At 41.5% G+C, this 17,515-nt stretch overlaps 1 protein-coding gene across 1 annotated transcript in view; it reads left to right on the forward strand.

The window, feature by feature from the left end:
* The first annotated feature begins 477 nt into the window (after window positions 1-477).
* The window catches only part of PAWR (pro-apoptotic WT1 regulator), a 45,144-nt gene continuing 28,106 nt past the window's right edge, over window positions 478-17,515 (forward strand). The window contains exon 1 of the mRNA XM_015812043.1: window positions 478-1,017. Coding sequence (XP_015667529.1) covers window positions 562-1,017 — 456 coding nt within the window. The 5' untranslated portion in view covers window positions 478-561. The remainder of the gene's footprint in view (window positions 1,018-17,515) is intronic.

Raw genomic sequence — 17,515 nt, forward strand, 5'->3', positions numbered from 1 at the left:
CGAGAAACACGCGTGTCCAGCAAAATTAGATTAAGACAGGGTATCTGCCTGTCTCCGAGGCTTCCCATCCTCCGTCCACATTGGTTTGGGAGGAAAGCGGAGAGGTCCGGCAAGAGCAGCTTGCATAGGAGCTTTTCGCGCGTGAGAAAGAAAAGAATTGGCAAGATTCGCGCGTAGAGAGTGTGTGAAAACTACAGCCATTCCAGCGCATAAAGTTAGCTGGGATTTGAGTAGCCGAGAGAGTCCAGATTTGCTGGTAAACGGAGATGGGGGCGGGCCAAAGGAGAAGCGGAGCGGAGCCCGAGGGGCTGTGGGAGACCCAATCGGGGGGCTGCCCTGGGGATCTGGAGGAGCACCTCCCTGGAGACAGCGCGGTCGCCTCACTCGCTCCCTTTTGTTTCTTGTAGAGGGTTGCGTGGAGTCCTCCCCACCCCGCTCGGTGCCTCTTCTTGGTCGGCCAGCAACTTTTGCCAGTCCGCTCGGTTAGTAAACCTCGGAAGGTCAGCAGCCACGTCGGGGCTCGTTGGGAGGGCGCAAAGGAATCGGCAGCTTCCCTGAAACATGGCCACCGGGGGCTATCGGGGCAGCGGCGCCGCCACGACCGATTTCTTGGAGGAATGGAAGGCTAAGCGGGAGAAGATGCGGGCCAAACAAGCACCGCCGGCCGGGGTGACTGACGGCAAAGTAGCCACCAATATTGCCACCAGCGGCAGTGGCGGCAGCACCGCCACCGCCGCCGAACTTAACAACAATGGCAGCGGCGGCATGAATTGCGTTCCTCTGGCCAGAAACACTCCGAAGGAACCCCAGCCGACAGCCGGAACCAGAGCAGGAGGCGCGGAGCCCCCGGGGAGCAGAACCAGCGCGGCGCCAGCTTCTCCCGAGGAGGAGAAAGTGGCTCCCAAGGGCAAAGGCTCCTCCGGCCCCAGCGCCCGGAAGGGAAAAGGGCAGATCGAGAAAAGGAAGCTGAGGGAGAAAAGACGCTCGACAGGTGTCGTGAACATCCCGGCCACCGAGGTGAGTCGGCGCTGGGTCAAGAGGGCCGGCGCTGGGGAGGAAGGGGCGGCCCAGCCCGGGAGGAGAGCCACGCCTCTCCCTTCGGCTGCACCTGAGGAGTCTGGGCTGCCTCGATGGTGCATGAGGGTGGCTGCCTACAAATTGCTTCGCGGGAAGCGAGAGGCCGCTGGAATGAAACTGTTTGAGGCGCTAAAACCACAGAGTGCTTCCTTCATTTCTGTGGTTGGGTCAATGTGGCTTGAGAATTGCAGTCGAATCCACCTAAATGGATCGAACTGGACTTAGCATCCCTGTAAAGATGGTGCCGTTGTTTTCCATGAAAGAAGATAGCCTTGGTTTTTATTCTGTTTATATGAAGTTACTTAAACTGCTTGAATCCGGAACAGCCTTATTCTTGATCTGCTTGCAGGTTTTACAGGCTTGCAACAGTGACTGTAGATCTGTGGAGTTTGGGTAAACTAAAAAAAAATCATGGTAGTCTATAGGTCTTTTTTAAGTGCATATAACTTCTAATGAAATTAAAATTTATTATGGATTAGAATAGCTAACTGTTGAATAACCCATGACCTTAGTTTTGTATATGATGTGTCTGAAGATAAAGTGTTAGGAAAGGCCTAAAAGAAAAATATCCTAAACATATGATCAAAGTCTGTATACTGTGTTCTGTATTAATACTTTTTTAAAAAGTCACTGAATTTTTAAATTGCTTTAAAGATATTGGTCTCTGTTAAATACAACAAGACGATAGACATGTTATAACCAATATTGTAACAAAAAAGTTCAGGTATATAGTGTTCAACATAGTTTTTTTCTTCTATAATACTACTGTATGCAGTGGCTTGAAAAATGAGAAAATAACATTTTTGTTAGCTAATACAACTGTCTTTTTAAAAAACTTACATGTATTCTGGCATTAATTTAAAATGCTGCCAAAAGTTGTAAACATGTGACAATAACATGAGTCTCTTTAAATGGAAAAGCAGAAAACTTGGGAAAAAATGGTATTCACAATTCTTGCTCTTTAGTATTCCAATAATGTAAAACAATACTGCTGTCCTTTTTTCTGGAATGTAACATCTGAAATCACCCAATACTTTATTTCACAACTGTCTAATTATTTCACAGCTACTTGATGAGAATTTTAGAAGGATGCTGTTGATGAAAACAGTCTTGAGTTTTTTTATAATATTCATGCTAGCATCTGATAAGAGCAGCTGTCCAGGAACTTGCAACAATCTTGGGCAAAATAATATTTATCTGAATCTTTAGTGTAAGGAAATCTGTTGAGAAAATAGGCATAATCAAAGTTCATCTTATTTCTCCAATTTTTTTTTTGCCCTTGGATAACTCATAATGTTCAGTAGCTTCTGCCCATCCTCCAAAAGCCATTTTTTGCCTAGTTATTTATTCTGACATATGATTTAACTTGAGTTTGAAAGATAGAAGGCATGGTTTCTTTGAATATATGACTTCACAATTCTTCTTTTGTATATTTTTCAGCATATCTGATATATCAGAGCTTTGTTTCCTCATTATAATGAAAATATTGACATAGCAATTAGAAGATAGCTAGCTACATTATGTCTTAATATCTACGGATCATGAATAATTTGAACATATTGACTTTCTCTTGCTTACTGCTAACTGGTTTTTCCAGTCTGAATTAGGTAAAACAATTTTTGTTGTCCTGTTTGTTCATTAGTTCTCTTCTCCCATTCATTTGAATTGGTATTTAGAATGCCATATTATGCCTAGTCCAGTGGTTCTCAACCTTTTTAATGCCGCGACCCCCAACCGGTCGTAAGTCGAGGACTAAACCGGTCGTACGTCGAGGACTACCCAACCGGTCGTAAGTCGAGGACTTTCCCTGCCCGAGAGCGCCGCGCATGCGTGGTTCCGCCCCCTGCGCCGGCCGAGGCGTAGCTGGCAAGCGGCAGAGACGGAGCAGGCCGACCACCAGCTGGCCCAGCTCAAGGGAGGTAAGGCACCCGCCGGAAAAGGGAAAAAAAATGGTGGACAGCCTTGCTTGGCAACCCCCGTGAAATGGTCGATCGACCCCAAATGGGGTCCCGACGCACAGGTTGAGAACCACTGGCCTAGTCCAATAGATCTTGCAAGCATAGATAATATCTGTTTTAAAATTTTGAAGTAGTTCTAAAATTGTCTAATTCTTCAAACTTGGAGAAAGGTTTATGTAAAAGGAGGCGTTAAATGCACTCCTGTCCTAGATAGGGCCAATTTCACATTCAGTAACAATTTATTCGAAATATGAGCCCTGTAATACACCCTGAGCCCTTTAAATTGGGCTTGGAAAGCAAGTATGGAGGAATAGGTGGTTAATCAGTTAAAGCTAGAGACAGTAAGGGGAACTTTTATTCAGTATCAGCACTGGAAGAAGGAGGACCCCCAGACTATGAATCTGTTCCTTAAAGAAGAATATAGAGCTATTAAATAACTTAAGAAACAGGACAGAACTTTGCAAAATGCAGCTCAACATTCAGGAGGCCAGGCAGATGTTAGGTATTATCCCTGTTAGCACCCAAATAAATAAGGGTAGAAACAAAAATACTACTCCCAGTTTACTCAGCTACTCCAAAAAGATACCACTGTCAATGGCAACAAAGGCCACTGATATACCTAATGGTATCAGTAGAGTCATAGTTTGCTCTAGACAACTATCTAATGGGTAACCTTGGCTTTTCTGTGCCAAATACAAACCTAATCCCAAATTAAAAAGGGTTTTGATAATCTATTTCCTACTAATGTTTCTGGAGCCACAACACCACTGCATTTGTTTATGGTTTGACTAAATATGGAATATTGGACCCTGGGCTCCACTTGTTCAGATTATCAAACTTGTTGTTTAGTGGGTTGTTATGGAGCATTATTTCATTGTTGAAAATTGTAACAGATTTAGAACAAAATCTCTGAGCAAAGAGGGACAGAAGGTTATGTGTGCATGGACAGATATGTGCCTGTGCCCTGATGCAGTCCTAGATGTGGCCTTTGAGGTCTGAAAAATTGGAGTTATTACGGGTTTGAGATAAGTGTGCAGGACAATTTGGAACAAAACCGCTGAAATATGGAAAGAGTATAAGATACCCTTTTGAATATAGCCTCTAATGGGGAGGAGTAGCCTTTTTATATAATGAGATCAGAGGCTTTAATATAGTTGAGGGAGATAGAATTGGAGAACTGAATGACGTGAATGGGAATGTATACAATAGAAAGTAAAGGTTTGAAAAGGCAAGCATAGGTGCATTGATAAACTAAAATGTGGACTTTGATCTTGAACACAAAGATATATAGAAAACAGAAGAGAGATTTTGATTTCAGATAATTTTCAGGTTACAATGGATGTCCCAGGTAATGAACACAAAGGTGCCACTAGGGAGGCCAGCACAAGCCACAGACAAGTAGAGGGAGAATGGGAGAGGGCTAGGGAAGAACTGCAGAGGCTGTGCATGGGCAGGTATGTGTGCTATGGGTGAGAGAAATTTACTGTAATAATTGATGACTTTCCCTGCCAGGTTTTCCAATTACTTTGTGGGAAGCCCGCGGGGAAGGTTGCAAATGGCAAACATGTATTGCAGCTCCTTGCAATGTCAAAATCATGAGCTGAGTGCCCAGATTGTGATCACATGATTGTGTGGGTATTGTGATTGTCAGAACTTCAAGGATCAGTTGTATGTCCATTTTTTCTGCACTACTGTAACTTTGAATAGTTGCTAAGTGAATGGATGAAAACTGAAGACTGCTTATAGAGCATCTTGTAGTATGAATGATGGATGTGTTGGATAAGTCTGTAAATTTTGGATACATAAAGGATGATGAACTTGCTTGGCAGTTACACATATTAAGCATATTTGTTTATATGTACTTTTTCATTATATTTATAATAACTTACATTTGAAGTATATAAATATATTAATATACTTCAAAATATTGATTGAAATATTTACAAGCTAAAATATTCTGTGTAGAACTTTAATTACAATTTCTTGGAAGCGATTCATGTTGTGCAATATGTTTTAGCAAGTAGACTAAACAATCAAATATCTTCATTTACACGTAAGAACACATGGATTTAACTAGATACTTTAGAACAGGGGTCCCCAATCTGTGGGCCACGGCCCATTACCAGGCCGTGGCCTCTTGGCCACTGGGCTGCGTGAATGGCTGGCTAGTGCACATGCATGTGTGTGCGCACGTCCCCCACTTGCGCTAGCGCTGCCCTGAGTGTCGCGCAGGTGCTAGCACTGCCCCCATTTGTGTCGTGTTCACGCTCGTACCATCCCGTTTGTGTCACGCATGTGCATGTGGCCCTGTGCCTGCCCCTCCCTTTCCCTCCGGGCCGCCAACTACTCTAGAAGCTTCAGTAGATTCTTCTAGATATTGCTTGTTCTGTATATAGACAACATAGAATTTTAAAGTACATTATGTTGTATATTTTGTGCACAACTTTTCCTGTATGTATTATATGGGAAGCAGGATCACAGTACATACATTAAAGTGTGTTAAAAAAACATTTCTTCACAGCCACTTTGGAAAATTCCACCTTGTGAATTAAAATAACCTGCTATTGGTTGTTTTTGACAACATAATTAGTTCTATAAAATTACCTATTTTCTGTTAAAATCCAATGATATGTGATATAAGGACATATGAATTAACATTTTCTAAATAGAGACTAGTTGGTATATACCTTAACTTTTAGGTGACTGGAAAAAATACAAGCATATTGGGGAGCTTTATTAATACATTCTTGATGTATGCACAACTAATATCTACTGATATCTGTCATTTTCGTCAATGTTTTTAAAAGTATTTTAATGTTCATATGAATATTTTTTTCTAATTAGTTGCTTGGTAGAGAGATGAATGGCATACAAATTTAATAAATAAAATAATAAATAATTCAGTTTTCAGGTATGTAGCAGTTATAATTAGCAGTATATTGGCATGAACTGCTACATTATTTCTATTATTGTTGTCAATTTGATAGACTTTTTAAAAATATAATTCAGGAACTCATTAGTATGTGTGATTATTTGTTTGCTTGTTTCTATTAAACAATTTGATTATAAAATTATAACAAAAAAAAACAGTAATTGACTTTGAACTGCTTATTTTATTATATCCCTACTATTGTGAATAAAGATATCACTAAGAGCAAAGGTAAAAGCCATATATTCTCATGGTAACACTAAATACATTTTATATGTCAATTAGCACGATATTTGAGAAAGCTTATTGAAAATTAAGACTTTAATTCTAGGACTATAGCAGTGATGGCGAACCTTTTAGAGACCGAGTGCCCAAACCGCAACCCAAAACCCACTTATTTATCGCAAAGTGCCAGGGCCGCATCAGCATTGTGGTGCCCTCATGGAGGGGCAGGGAGGTGCCTCTGAGTGCTGCCTCTGGCACACAAAAACCGGGGGCGCAAAAATGGGCTACCGTGCTGCAAGGCACAAAAACGGCCATGCCGTGGGGTGCAGATACAAGGTGCTGCACCATGCAAGAATGGGGCAGGGCTAGTGAGTATCACGCAACACGTGCATGCTCATGCCCCATGCACGCATGCATGCATAATGCTTCCCCCTTCCTTTTCTTCCAGTCACCAATTAACAATGGTTGGTGACCTCTGCTCCACCACCTCTACTCGAGCTTGCTAGTCGGCCGCTCCTTTGTGCTGGGCGGGGCTCCTGCTCCGGGCGGCAGTGGTGGCCTGATGCACCTGCTGCTGGTGGCAGTGGCTCATGTGCCAACAGAGAGGGCTCTGAGTGCCGCCTCTGGCACGCGTGCCATAGGTTCGCCACCACTGGACTATAGATTTAAACTTATTCTTTATTCTTTTACAATTAAAGCATTGCCTTGTTGCCTGAGCAGATACAAGACTGTTGACCGAGCAGGTACGAAGACAGCCAGCGAAATGATTGAAGCCTGGGAAATGGGCCCCTTGTCAGTCAAATGTGACTTTGTCTAAATGTGAGATCATTTAGTATTATCTGTATTAGGAGGGATGAGAAATTAAGCCTAAAAACAAAAACGTCTTATGAAACAGTGCCAAATTCTGTACTGAAAATCTAGAATTTTTTTATAACTATCTGCATTTTATCTATGAAAAAGAATATTTTTGTGGAGAAGTTGTTCTTGATTGTATGTTATTTAATTAAAAAATAAAGAGAAAAAATAGTGGAAGTTTTAGAAAAAATAGAGCAATAACAAATAACAACTTTCCTTCAGGTTTCCCCAGTGAATATAACATTAAAAGTTGGCCAGGTTATTTTGGCACCTGAGGAGTGGAAAATGTTTTCTTTCAATAACACTGCAGTAAAATAAATAATCAGCTGAGGTCAAAAATAACACAAGAGGCAATCCATCATGCTACTAAGAGTTGATTCTGGTGGCATTAATACCTCTTGCTTTATTTTGCTAGCTTCCTAAACTTTAATAAATAGGGATTCAGTCACATCCGCTTTAGTAGGATGGACATATTCCTTCTTTTCCTCTTTTTATTGTTTGTTCATTTGGACTAAAAATTATAACACATGTTTAGGCAGTCTTAACTAAATATTTGTAACTTGTGTTTCTGTTGAAAAGGATCTATAAGGCAACTGAACAATATCAGAAAAGCATAACAACATGCTAAATGACCACAAAAGCGCATTCAGCCACCTATTGTACACCAGATAATTATTTCTTAAGATGGATGGGGTTTGTTCTGTTTTTCAAAGATCAAAGCCAGCATTTTGAATTAAGAATTAAAGTAGCAGATGCAAAAAGACTCTGCATTAGTTTCCCTCAAAAACTGTGAACAAACATGCATGGCTGTCAAACTTTACACAAAAATAGTTTTCTAGAGCTATAGTCATATTAGTCTGTTGTATTATAAGCAGTTGTCTTAACTGCATCCTTAACACCTTTGTGCACTGCAGTCCACATCATTGTATTTCATGAAGGGATGAGATTTGGAGGTAAGTCTCTGTGGTATTTGAGGCTTCTGAAACAATGTGATCAAGATGAAGTGAAATACAGAAACTACAGACTTAGCTGATAAAAACAGCTATTGCACAGACAGTTGTTGGACATCACAAAAGAAATTTTCTCACTGGCCAGCTCATTTACATTTGGGCTTGTGTTATATACAATACTATCGCTAAATATGGTTGTTTGATTTGGTTTGGAGCATGGACTACATGTGGTCCTGGAAAGCTAGTAATGTGAGCCCCATAAGATTATAAACTTTTAACATTATTATGTGATTTACTGTATATGCATTAATTATATACTTTATATGGAGCCCAAGATGATTCCTTTTCACCCAGTGCAGCCCAGGCAAGCTAAAAGTTGGACATTGATGGCTTAGAGAGATGTATAATTCAAGCTATTAATTTTACAGGAGGGATCTTACATTCTTGTGAAAGTTCAATTAATTATTAAAAAAGTGTTTGTGGCACCTGCATCATTTTGTATAATGCCTGAAAAAGATGTCTACCTTTACTGCAACTAAGACCAAACCAAAAAATGCTGACTTACTCATTCTTTGCAGAATGAAAATATGGCCAATAAATGGATTATCTCTTTTTTATTTGTTTACTGTGCTTCTGAATCTTGTGTTTTCAAATAGGGTTAGTATGAGGTATAAGTAAGAACAAAATAATAAATATTAATAATTGATCTTTTCAGATAAAATGAATGATAGTCTAATGTAGTTCTTAGCACTGTGCAGAGACAACCTGATTTGAAGGCAAATATACGTGTCCCAGGATAATGATGCGAGATTGAATTTGGGTCGGTCACCGGGACCAGAGATTTACTCTTCCGAGCTTTTGGACTCATGCTGGAGCCCATCTTCAGGGAACTTCTCTCTACTGAAATATGTGCTTTCGGCTGTTATGTGAGCTCGGAAGAGTAAATCTCTGGTCTGACCCAAATTCAATCTCACAGCCTGATTTGTTCAAAGGGCAGATACAGGCCTCTAGTAATATTTTGTAATAATAATTAAATGTCCTGTATTGACTCCACATAGATTTACTGGATTGTTTCCTGCCTTAAAATATGATTTCTGAAGAAATTAAGCAGGGACAATTCCTTCTATAGTATTAAATTTTTTAGGGCTTGTTTTTTTAAATTCTGTTTTTAAAGTGGTTGAGATCCAGCTATTGCCACAGAGATATTCCCCATTTTAATCATCTGTCTTCTCAGCAGCCAGTTATCTAGAACTTGTCCAATCTGAGCCGCAAGACTAGAATTCTCGATAATGCTACTGTGCAGACATACTAGTTCATGGCTCAATGAAAAATTAGAGCAATAACAAAGCAGTTTGTTTGAGGAGGAAATTAGATACTGCATTCTTCTTTCAAGGTCTACTTTGATTTGGTCCTATGTAGGATTGCAGTCATTTCAGAGTCTGGCCAGACCTGTTAGAGAAATCTTATTCAGAAAATTATCTCTTTTGATTATAGCAGGTTTCCTAAAACCTCCAGTAATCATCTGTGAATACTATTTGACGAAGATCCTTTATACCTTGCCAATCAGCTCCTACATTACCCAATCAGAAGCTTGCCCTCTTTACCCAACCTTTCAAAAAGGCTGAGATATTGCAATATGATCATAGGTCACTTCTTAGCAGAGGACAAAACTGTTAATCTCTGAATTCAAAGCATTTTACATGTTCAGACACATGTTTTGTAAAAAAAAAAAAATCCCACCTGCATTGCTGATAAATTGGAGCCATTTAATATTTTTTTAATTGAGACATACTATCTTTTTTGTAAATAAAAATCTGCCCCAAATAGTTTCACCGTGTTTTGACACCACCTGATTTGGAACATAGCCCTAGTGTTTCTCCCTCTCACACACACATGAATGTGCGCGCACACACACGAAGAGAGAGTGTGTGACAGAGAAATCTGGAAAGAAATTGTTCTTGTCAGCAATTCAGTGAGTTTCTAATTAAAGCTACGTATCTTTCTTTCCTCCATGCTACTTTTTAAAGTAAATATGTGCTGAAAATGTGTTTTAAAGTAAACTTACTATTCAGAATGAAGTAATGAAATACATTCCTTACTAGACATATTTCTCTTTCAAGCATGAAATCAAATATTGTTTTAAAGTTATAATGATCTTGTTTATTTAAATGAGTACATGTTCTAATTGTAGCCATTTATAAGGATGCCCAGTGCAAGTTATTTGGAGTGATGATGTTTTACAGAAATTCAGTTTTACAATGTATTATTGGTCAGTTTATTTGGTTTCAGAAATACCTCTTTTTTATATTTTGCAGAATGGGTACTCTTGTTTAATAGGATTAATTGAAGAAACATCACTATATTAATTTGAAAATATTTAAATGATGGGCTTCATAATTCAACTTTACTTACACCAGTTGTTTTTACTGTAGAAAGCCTGTGATGAATAGTTTAAAGTTAGAAAAGTGGATAATCAGTTACCAGTTTTACTAATGATGATACAGTGATTCATTCTCAAAGGATATGGAATTAATTCTGTTGTAAAATACTTTTTTTCTTTATGTTTAAAGCAGAAGATGCTGTTTACATATACCAGGGGTAGGCAACCCAAAACACTCAAAGAGCCACTTGGACCCGTTTCCCACCGAAAACAAAATACTGGGAGCTGCAAAACCCTTTTGATATCTAAAATGAAGATAACACTGCATATATCCTTTTTTACCTTTATTTTATTTTATTTTATTATTTTATTTTACACACACACACACACAAAAACACACATAAAATAAAGGTAAAAAAGGATTTATGCAGTGTTATCTTCATTTTAGATGTCAAAAGCGTCCCTCTCTCCTCTCTCTCTCTCTCTCTTTCCTCTCCCTCTCTCTGTCTTTCTTCTCTCTCTTTCTCTCTTTTCTCTCCCTTTCTCTCTTTCCTCTCTTTCTTTCTCTTTCCTCTCTCTTTCTTTCCTCTTTCTCTTTCCTCTCTCTTTTTCCTCTCCCTTTCTTTCCCTCTCTCTCTTTCCTCTCCCCCCTCTCTCCTCTCCCTCTCTCTTACCTCTCCCTCTCTCTTTCTCTCTTTCCTCTCCCTCTCTCTGTCTTTCTTCTCTCTCTTTCTCTCTCTCTTTTCTCTCCCTCTTTCTCTCTTTCCTCTCTTTCTATTTCCTCTCTCTCTCTCTTTCCTCTCTCTCTCTCTTTCTTTCCTCTCTCTTTCCTCTCTCTCTCTCTTTCTTTCCTCTCTCTTTCCTCTCTCTCTCTCTCTCTCTCTTTCCGCGTTCTCTTTCTCTCTTTCCTCTCCCCTCAAGATCTCTGGTTGCCCCTTTCAGTGACTCTGGGCAGCTTACAGTTCAGAAAGAATTCGGGCAAGTGGCATTTCGAAGGTCAGGCCGGGGCTCGGTCGGGCCCTCGCGGGGTGCAATTAGGGGCGGCTCCACAGAGTCCCGGGCGCCTGACTCATGGAGGAAGCTGGGCGGGAGTCCACAATTAGCAGGCCCACCAGGAGGAGGCTGAGGTGGACACCCCTGCAGCGATTAGGTGGCCCCCGAGCTCCCCGCCAAGCTGGATGGGATTCCTGGCCAGCCGGCCACGGGGTGGGAATGGCTCCCTCGCCAGGGCTGCTTGGCCACCCCGGCTGGCCGGCCAACCTACAGGAGGGTGAGCTGGGCCAGGCTGGGCAGCGGGAAAGGAGGTGCGCTGCGATTTGCACAGCCCAGGTCCTGGTCCAGAGGACCGCCCCCGCCCTGGTAGACGGGACTGTGAGGGGGAAGCCCCTTCTGATGCCTGGAAAGTAGCGCTTCCTCTCCTGCTCCAGGCGTGGGAAAATGGGCGGAGGTCCCGGGAAGGCCAAGCGTGGGAGGGGGAGGAGGCAGCAGAAGGCGCCCAGGGCACCACGGACCGGCCTGGGGAGACACGTGGCTGGCTCGGCTGCCCGGGGACGGCCCAGGGAGCGATGCCCCTGCTGGCCACCGCCCTAGCTGGGACTGCCGCCTGGCCCGGGGAGACACGGGGCTGGCTCAGCTGCCCAGGGAGCGATGCGGCCACTGCCCCAGCCGGGACTGCCGCCCGACCCGGCCCAGGGAGACACGTGGCTGGCTCACCTGCTCGGGGATGGCCCAGGGAGCGATGCTCCTGCAGGCCGCCGCCCCAGCTGGGACTGCCGTCCGGCCTGACCCAGAGAGATGCATGGCCGGCTTGGCTGCTGAGGGAGAGGCCCGGAGACGGCCAAGGGATTGATGCTGCCGCTGGCCACCGGCCCAGCCGGGACTGCTGCCCAGCCCGGCCCGGGCAGATGCATGTCAGGCTCGGCTGCTCAGGGAGTGGCCTGGGGACGGCTCAGGGAGTGATGTCCCGCCGGCCACTGGCCCAGCAGGGACAGTCGTCTGGCCCGGGCAGACGCATGGCTGGCTCGGCCGCTCAGGGAGTGGTCCGGGGACGGCCCAGGGAGTGATGCCCCAGCCGGAACTGCCACCTGGTACAGGTAAGCCGGGGGGCACGCCACCTGCTCTGCAGCTGCTTCGCAGCAGCGCTCCACGGACTCGGAGCCCTTTCCCTCTCCTCCTGCCACTGACCCTCCGTCTCCGGTGCTGCTTGACCAACGGTCGTGCCGGCTGGGCATCGCAGGGGCTGTTCTCCCTCAGGTTTGTGGCTTGTGGGAGGGCTGGCCTGCTCAGCAGAGGCTCCAGCGGGGATCCCGGGGCTTCCCCGCGCGGCTCCCCAGCCACGTACGCCTCGGACAGGGCCAGCCTGGGAAAGGGACTTCCTGGCTGCCCTTCTTCCAGGGGGTGGGGTACCCGAGCAAAGGGCCAATCAGGAGCCCTGTGATGGGTCAAGTCCGGATGAGAAAGAGAGAGAGAGGGGAAGCGCAAGTGCCTCTCTCTCTCTCTCCTTGTCTCTCTCTACAAATGGTGGAGGAGGCTCCGGAGCCGCAGGGGATGGCTCAAAGAACCGCATGCAGCTTCGGAGCTGCAGGTTGCCGACCGTGGACTATACTATTGGTAAAAGGAGTTTGAAGAGATGAATCATAAAGCAAAGAGGCCAACTATGGAGCAGATTATAAAGTCGTGCAAGATTCAAGTTAAGTTAAAGTAGAAGAAAGCCAATCAATTTCCACAATATGAGCTTCAATATATATTTACAATTCTCAAAGCATCAGGATTTATTTTGAGTCCTGAATTTCATTGATAAGTAACCAGGGGAAGTATGAAATGATATCAAATAATTGTTATGGATTAATGAAAAAAGAGACTGCCAAAGATCAAGAAAGCAAAGTGGATATAAGAACAGATGGCAGAAATTGCCAAGAAAGGAAGAGAAGCCAAAGACAAAGCTTTCAGGAAGGAACTTAACAAGAATTTCAGAAGTAGTATTACAATGACATCTATAAAGACATTGTAGATGGAAATAGCAATAGCACTTAGACATATACTGCTTCACAGTGTTTTACAGCCCTCTCTAAGTTGTTTACAGAGTCAGCATATTGCCCCCAACAATCTGGGTCATTGTTTTACTGACCTCAGAGGGATAGAAGGCTGAGTCAACTTTGAGCCGGTGAGAATCGAACTGCCAATCTGTTGGTAGCCAGCAGTCAGCAGAAGTAGCCTGCAGTACTGCATTTTAACCACTGGGCCACCATGGCTCCATGCCACCGCAAAAACACAAGGAAGGTCTTCCAAAAGATCAACAAACCTTGAAACAGCATTCTGAAGTATTTCAATAAAGATTACTGATTCCAAGAAAGCCAAACAAAGATGGAAAGTGTAAATTAACTTTTGGTACAGTAAAGAAAACATTGTGAGGGTACCTTCATTACGATAATATCTAGTACAAAAAAGGAACCTAAAACAGTACCTCAGTCATTACCAAATTGGAAAGTAATAGAAATTTATGAATGTCTTCATAAATATAGAAGAGGCAGAAGGACAATCAGTAAAATTTCTAACTAAACAGTATCAGGAAATCTAGAGAACACTAGCATGACCAATAAATTCAAAGAAGTCAATCCATATATCAATGCCAAAGGAAGACTTACTGAATGTGTAAACTCATACAGTATCCTTAATTCCACATGCTAGCAAATATTTGTTAGAGTAATCCAACACATTAGAACTTTACATGAAAAGAGCAATGCTAAATGTTCAAGATATGAGATCTTGCTGATGTATGTTGAATAACTGAGAAAGCAAAATAAATCCAAATAAGCCATAGTCTGTATAAGATATGGCAAAAATACTGACTTTAGGTTGGCAGAGGAGTCAAATAAGGCTGTTCACTCATTCAACTACTATATACTTGAATACATATTGAGGGAAGCTGTGTTGAAAGAAGACGAGAATGGTTTTAAAACTGATGGAGGAAACATCATTGATGTGCTGTGATGATGATGCTACTCTGATAGCTGAAAGTGAAATTCAGAGAACATAGTGACAAAAATGTGACTTAGGTTGAAAATAAGATCAAGATAATGACAACAGAGTAACCAGTTTTAGAATTGGCAGTGAAAATATTGAAGTTGTAGTTAGCTTCTGCCTTGATTTAGCTGACAGTAAAGAAAGCAGCAGAAATAAGCTGTAAATTTTGCATTTGATGTGGTAGCAATGAAAGCCTTGGAAAAGTTACTCGGATGCCATGATGCGTCTATATAAAGCAGCCTTATACAGCCCACCAACATTTTTCAAAAATGTTGAATTGAGAAGACTTCTGAAAATATCAGCAATAGTCAAGAAAGTAAATAAATGTATCATAGAAGAAAACAACTCAGTTCTCAGTTGATATTTTGGATTCATTAAAGCACTATGGAGTGGTATATAAGTCTAAGAGCTATTGCTATTTCAAATTGACTACTAATCAAATCTTTATTAGTCATAGACCAGCATAAATAGGGTAGGGTACACTCAATTAAAATAGAAGATGCATCAGAAGCTTTAAAACGTTGAAAGATAGACAATATTAAAAAAAAGTGTAAAAGTCTATACAAATCTAAAAAAAGAGACCTGAGCATTAGAGAACATAAAAGATTAATATGTGAGAGACTATATCAAATTAGAGATAGCATTAATACAGGTAATCCTTGACTTACAACAGTTTGTTTAGTAACCTTTCAAAGTTACAATGACACTGAAAAAAGTGACTTATGACCATTTTTCATACTTATGAAGTATGACTCATACTTCATACTGTTGAAACATCCCCATAGTCATGTGATTTACATTCAGATGTTTGACAACTGATTCACATTTATGACCATTGCAGTGTCCTGGGATCATGTGATCACCTTTTGCAGTCTTCTGACAAGCAAAGTCAATGGGGAAACCAGATTCACTTAACAATTGTGTTACTAATTTAACAACTGCAGTGATTCACTTAGCAACTGTGGCAAGAAAAGCTGTAAAATGGGGTAAAACTCACTTAACAAATTTCTCACTTAACAACATAAATTTTGGGTTCAGTTGCGATCATAAGTTGGGGACTGCCTGTATATCGACCTAGATGCTCATTAAGTCTAATTTTGGCCACAGGTCACATCATTTGATGAATTTTGAGTACTGCTGTGCAGAACTTTAGATGATATGGGCAGCAGGCAAATCTAATAAATGAATAATAAACTTAGCAACATTGCATGTTGTACCATGTTGGTATCAAATAGCAACATTGCATGTTGTAGCACGGTTGACATCTTAAAGCAGCAGGGAGGTGTAGAATTGTCTTGTGTGCCCTGGATATTTATACAGTAATGGTGAAATGAGGCTAGTGTGGATGTCTCCGTAGTATTAGGCACTGAGAAGCACATGCTCCCTTGTTTCTGTGTGCCCAGAGTCACAGGAGTATTATCTTTCTGGGTAAGGAATCTTCCTGTATCAGTTTTTGAGGACAGCCGAGGGGAGGGTATAGGATCCAGTCTTTAGGGACTTCAAGTTTAGTTAGGGATGCTGTAGGGAAAGCAGATTACTTATTGGATTCACTGGCAATAAAGGTGGGTCATGGTTAGGTCCAGCTGGTGATCTGTGTTTGCTAACAAGTTGTTTAATGAGTGAAAATTGACTTGTTTAAGGTACTCTTGTTTTATTGAAGCAAAAAGGGAAAAAGTGTTTTCCTTCTTTTGGTCTTGCTTTCTGTAATCCTGGTTGAAAGAAGGAGACAGTATCAACAAATATTTTTGGACTCCTAAAATAGATTTATTATCTTAGTAAATAATTAAGGTGAGCAGGCCCAGTGATGAAAGAGAGTCTTACAGTAAATATTAAAACAAATTAATTTTTTTTAAAAATCTTAAGCATGTTACCTGCACACTAAAAATTTGCACTGTGAAGCATTTCAGCTATATTTTGTTTCCTGTACATTGTGCAGGAATGTATAATGTACAGCTGTACATTGTAGATACAGGTAGGCCTCAACATACGACCACAATTGAGCCCAACTTTCCATTGCGAAACAATAGCAATAGTAATAGCACTTAGACTTATATACTGCTTCACAGTGCTTTACAGTCCTCTCTAAGTGGGTTTACAGAGTCAGCATATTGCCCCCAACAATCTGGGTCCTCACTTTACCGATCTCAGAAAGATGGAAGGCTGAGTCAACCTTGAGCCAGTGTGAATCGAACTGCCAAACTGCAGGCAGCCAGCAGTCAGCAGAAGTAGCCTGCAGTACTGCATTCTAACCACTGCGCCTCCACGGCTCAACAAGACAATTAAGTGAGTTTTGCCCCATTTTTTGATCTTTCTTGCCACAGTTGTTAAGTGAATTTACTGTAGTTGTTAAGTTAGTAACATAGTTGTTAAATGAATCTGGCTTCCCCATTGAGTTTGCTGGTCAGAAAGTCACAAAAAATGATCACATGTCCCTGGAACAATGCAACTGTCATACATACATGCCAGTTACCAAGCACCCGAATTTTGATCAAATGACCATGGGGATGCTGCAATGTCCCTAAGTGTGAAAAACGGTCGTAGGTCACTTTTGTCAGTGCCCTTGTAACTTTGAACAGTCACTAAATGAGTGGTCATAAGTCCAGAACTACTTGTATACATTGTATCTAATGCTGTTGTCTCCCTTTTAGAAAACCATGGCACAGGGATATTGTTTTCAGTGCTGTCATAAATTCAAATGGTTGTTAAACAGGGCAGTTAATTGAGGACTATATGCTGTTGCTATTTAACTGGAATTTTGGCTATTGTTTTCTACAATAGAAGCATTATGATGTCCTTATTTAAAAATGAACATGACTTTCTTTTCTTTTTTTTTTCAATATAAATTTTTATTGTTTTCATCACAAAGAAAAAACATCACAAATATAACACAATATAATATAAAACCCACATCCCCCACCCCCCCACCCCCCGAGACTTCCCAAACCTAATCCCAGGATAATATTCAAATATAAGTAAACAATTAATAATATCTCTAACTCCACAAGGTATATAAATTTTACATAAATAAGTGAGATATATAAAAAGAAAAACCAATTAATTAAAAACCTAAATTATATTCCACTATTCTATGCTTCTTTTGAATATAAACAATCCATCT

The sequence above is a fragment of the Protobothrops mucrosquamatus genome, unplaced genomic scaffold, assembly GCF_001527695.2.
Source record: "Protobothrops mucrosquamatus isolate PMUCROS unplaced genomic scaffold, P.Mucros_1.0 scaffold63, whole genome shotgun sequence".
Lineage (NCBI taxonomy): Eukaryota > Metazoa > Chordata > Lepidosauria > Squamata > Viperidae > Protobothrops > Protobothrops mucrosquamatus.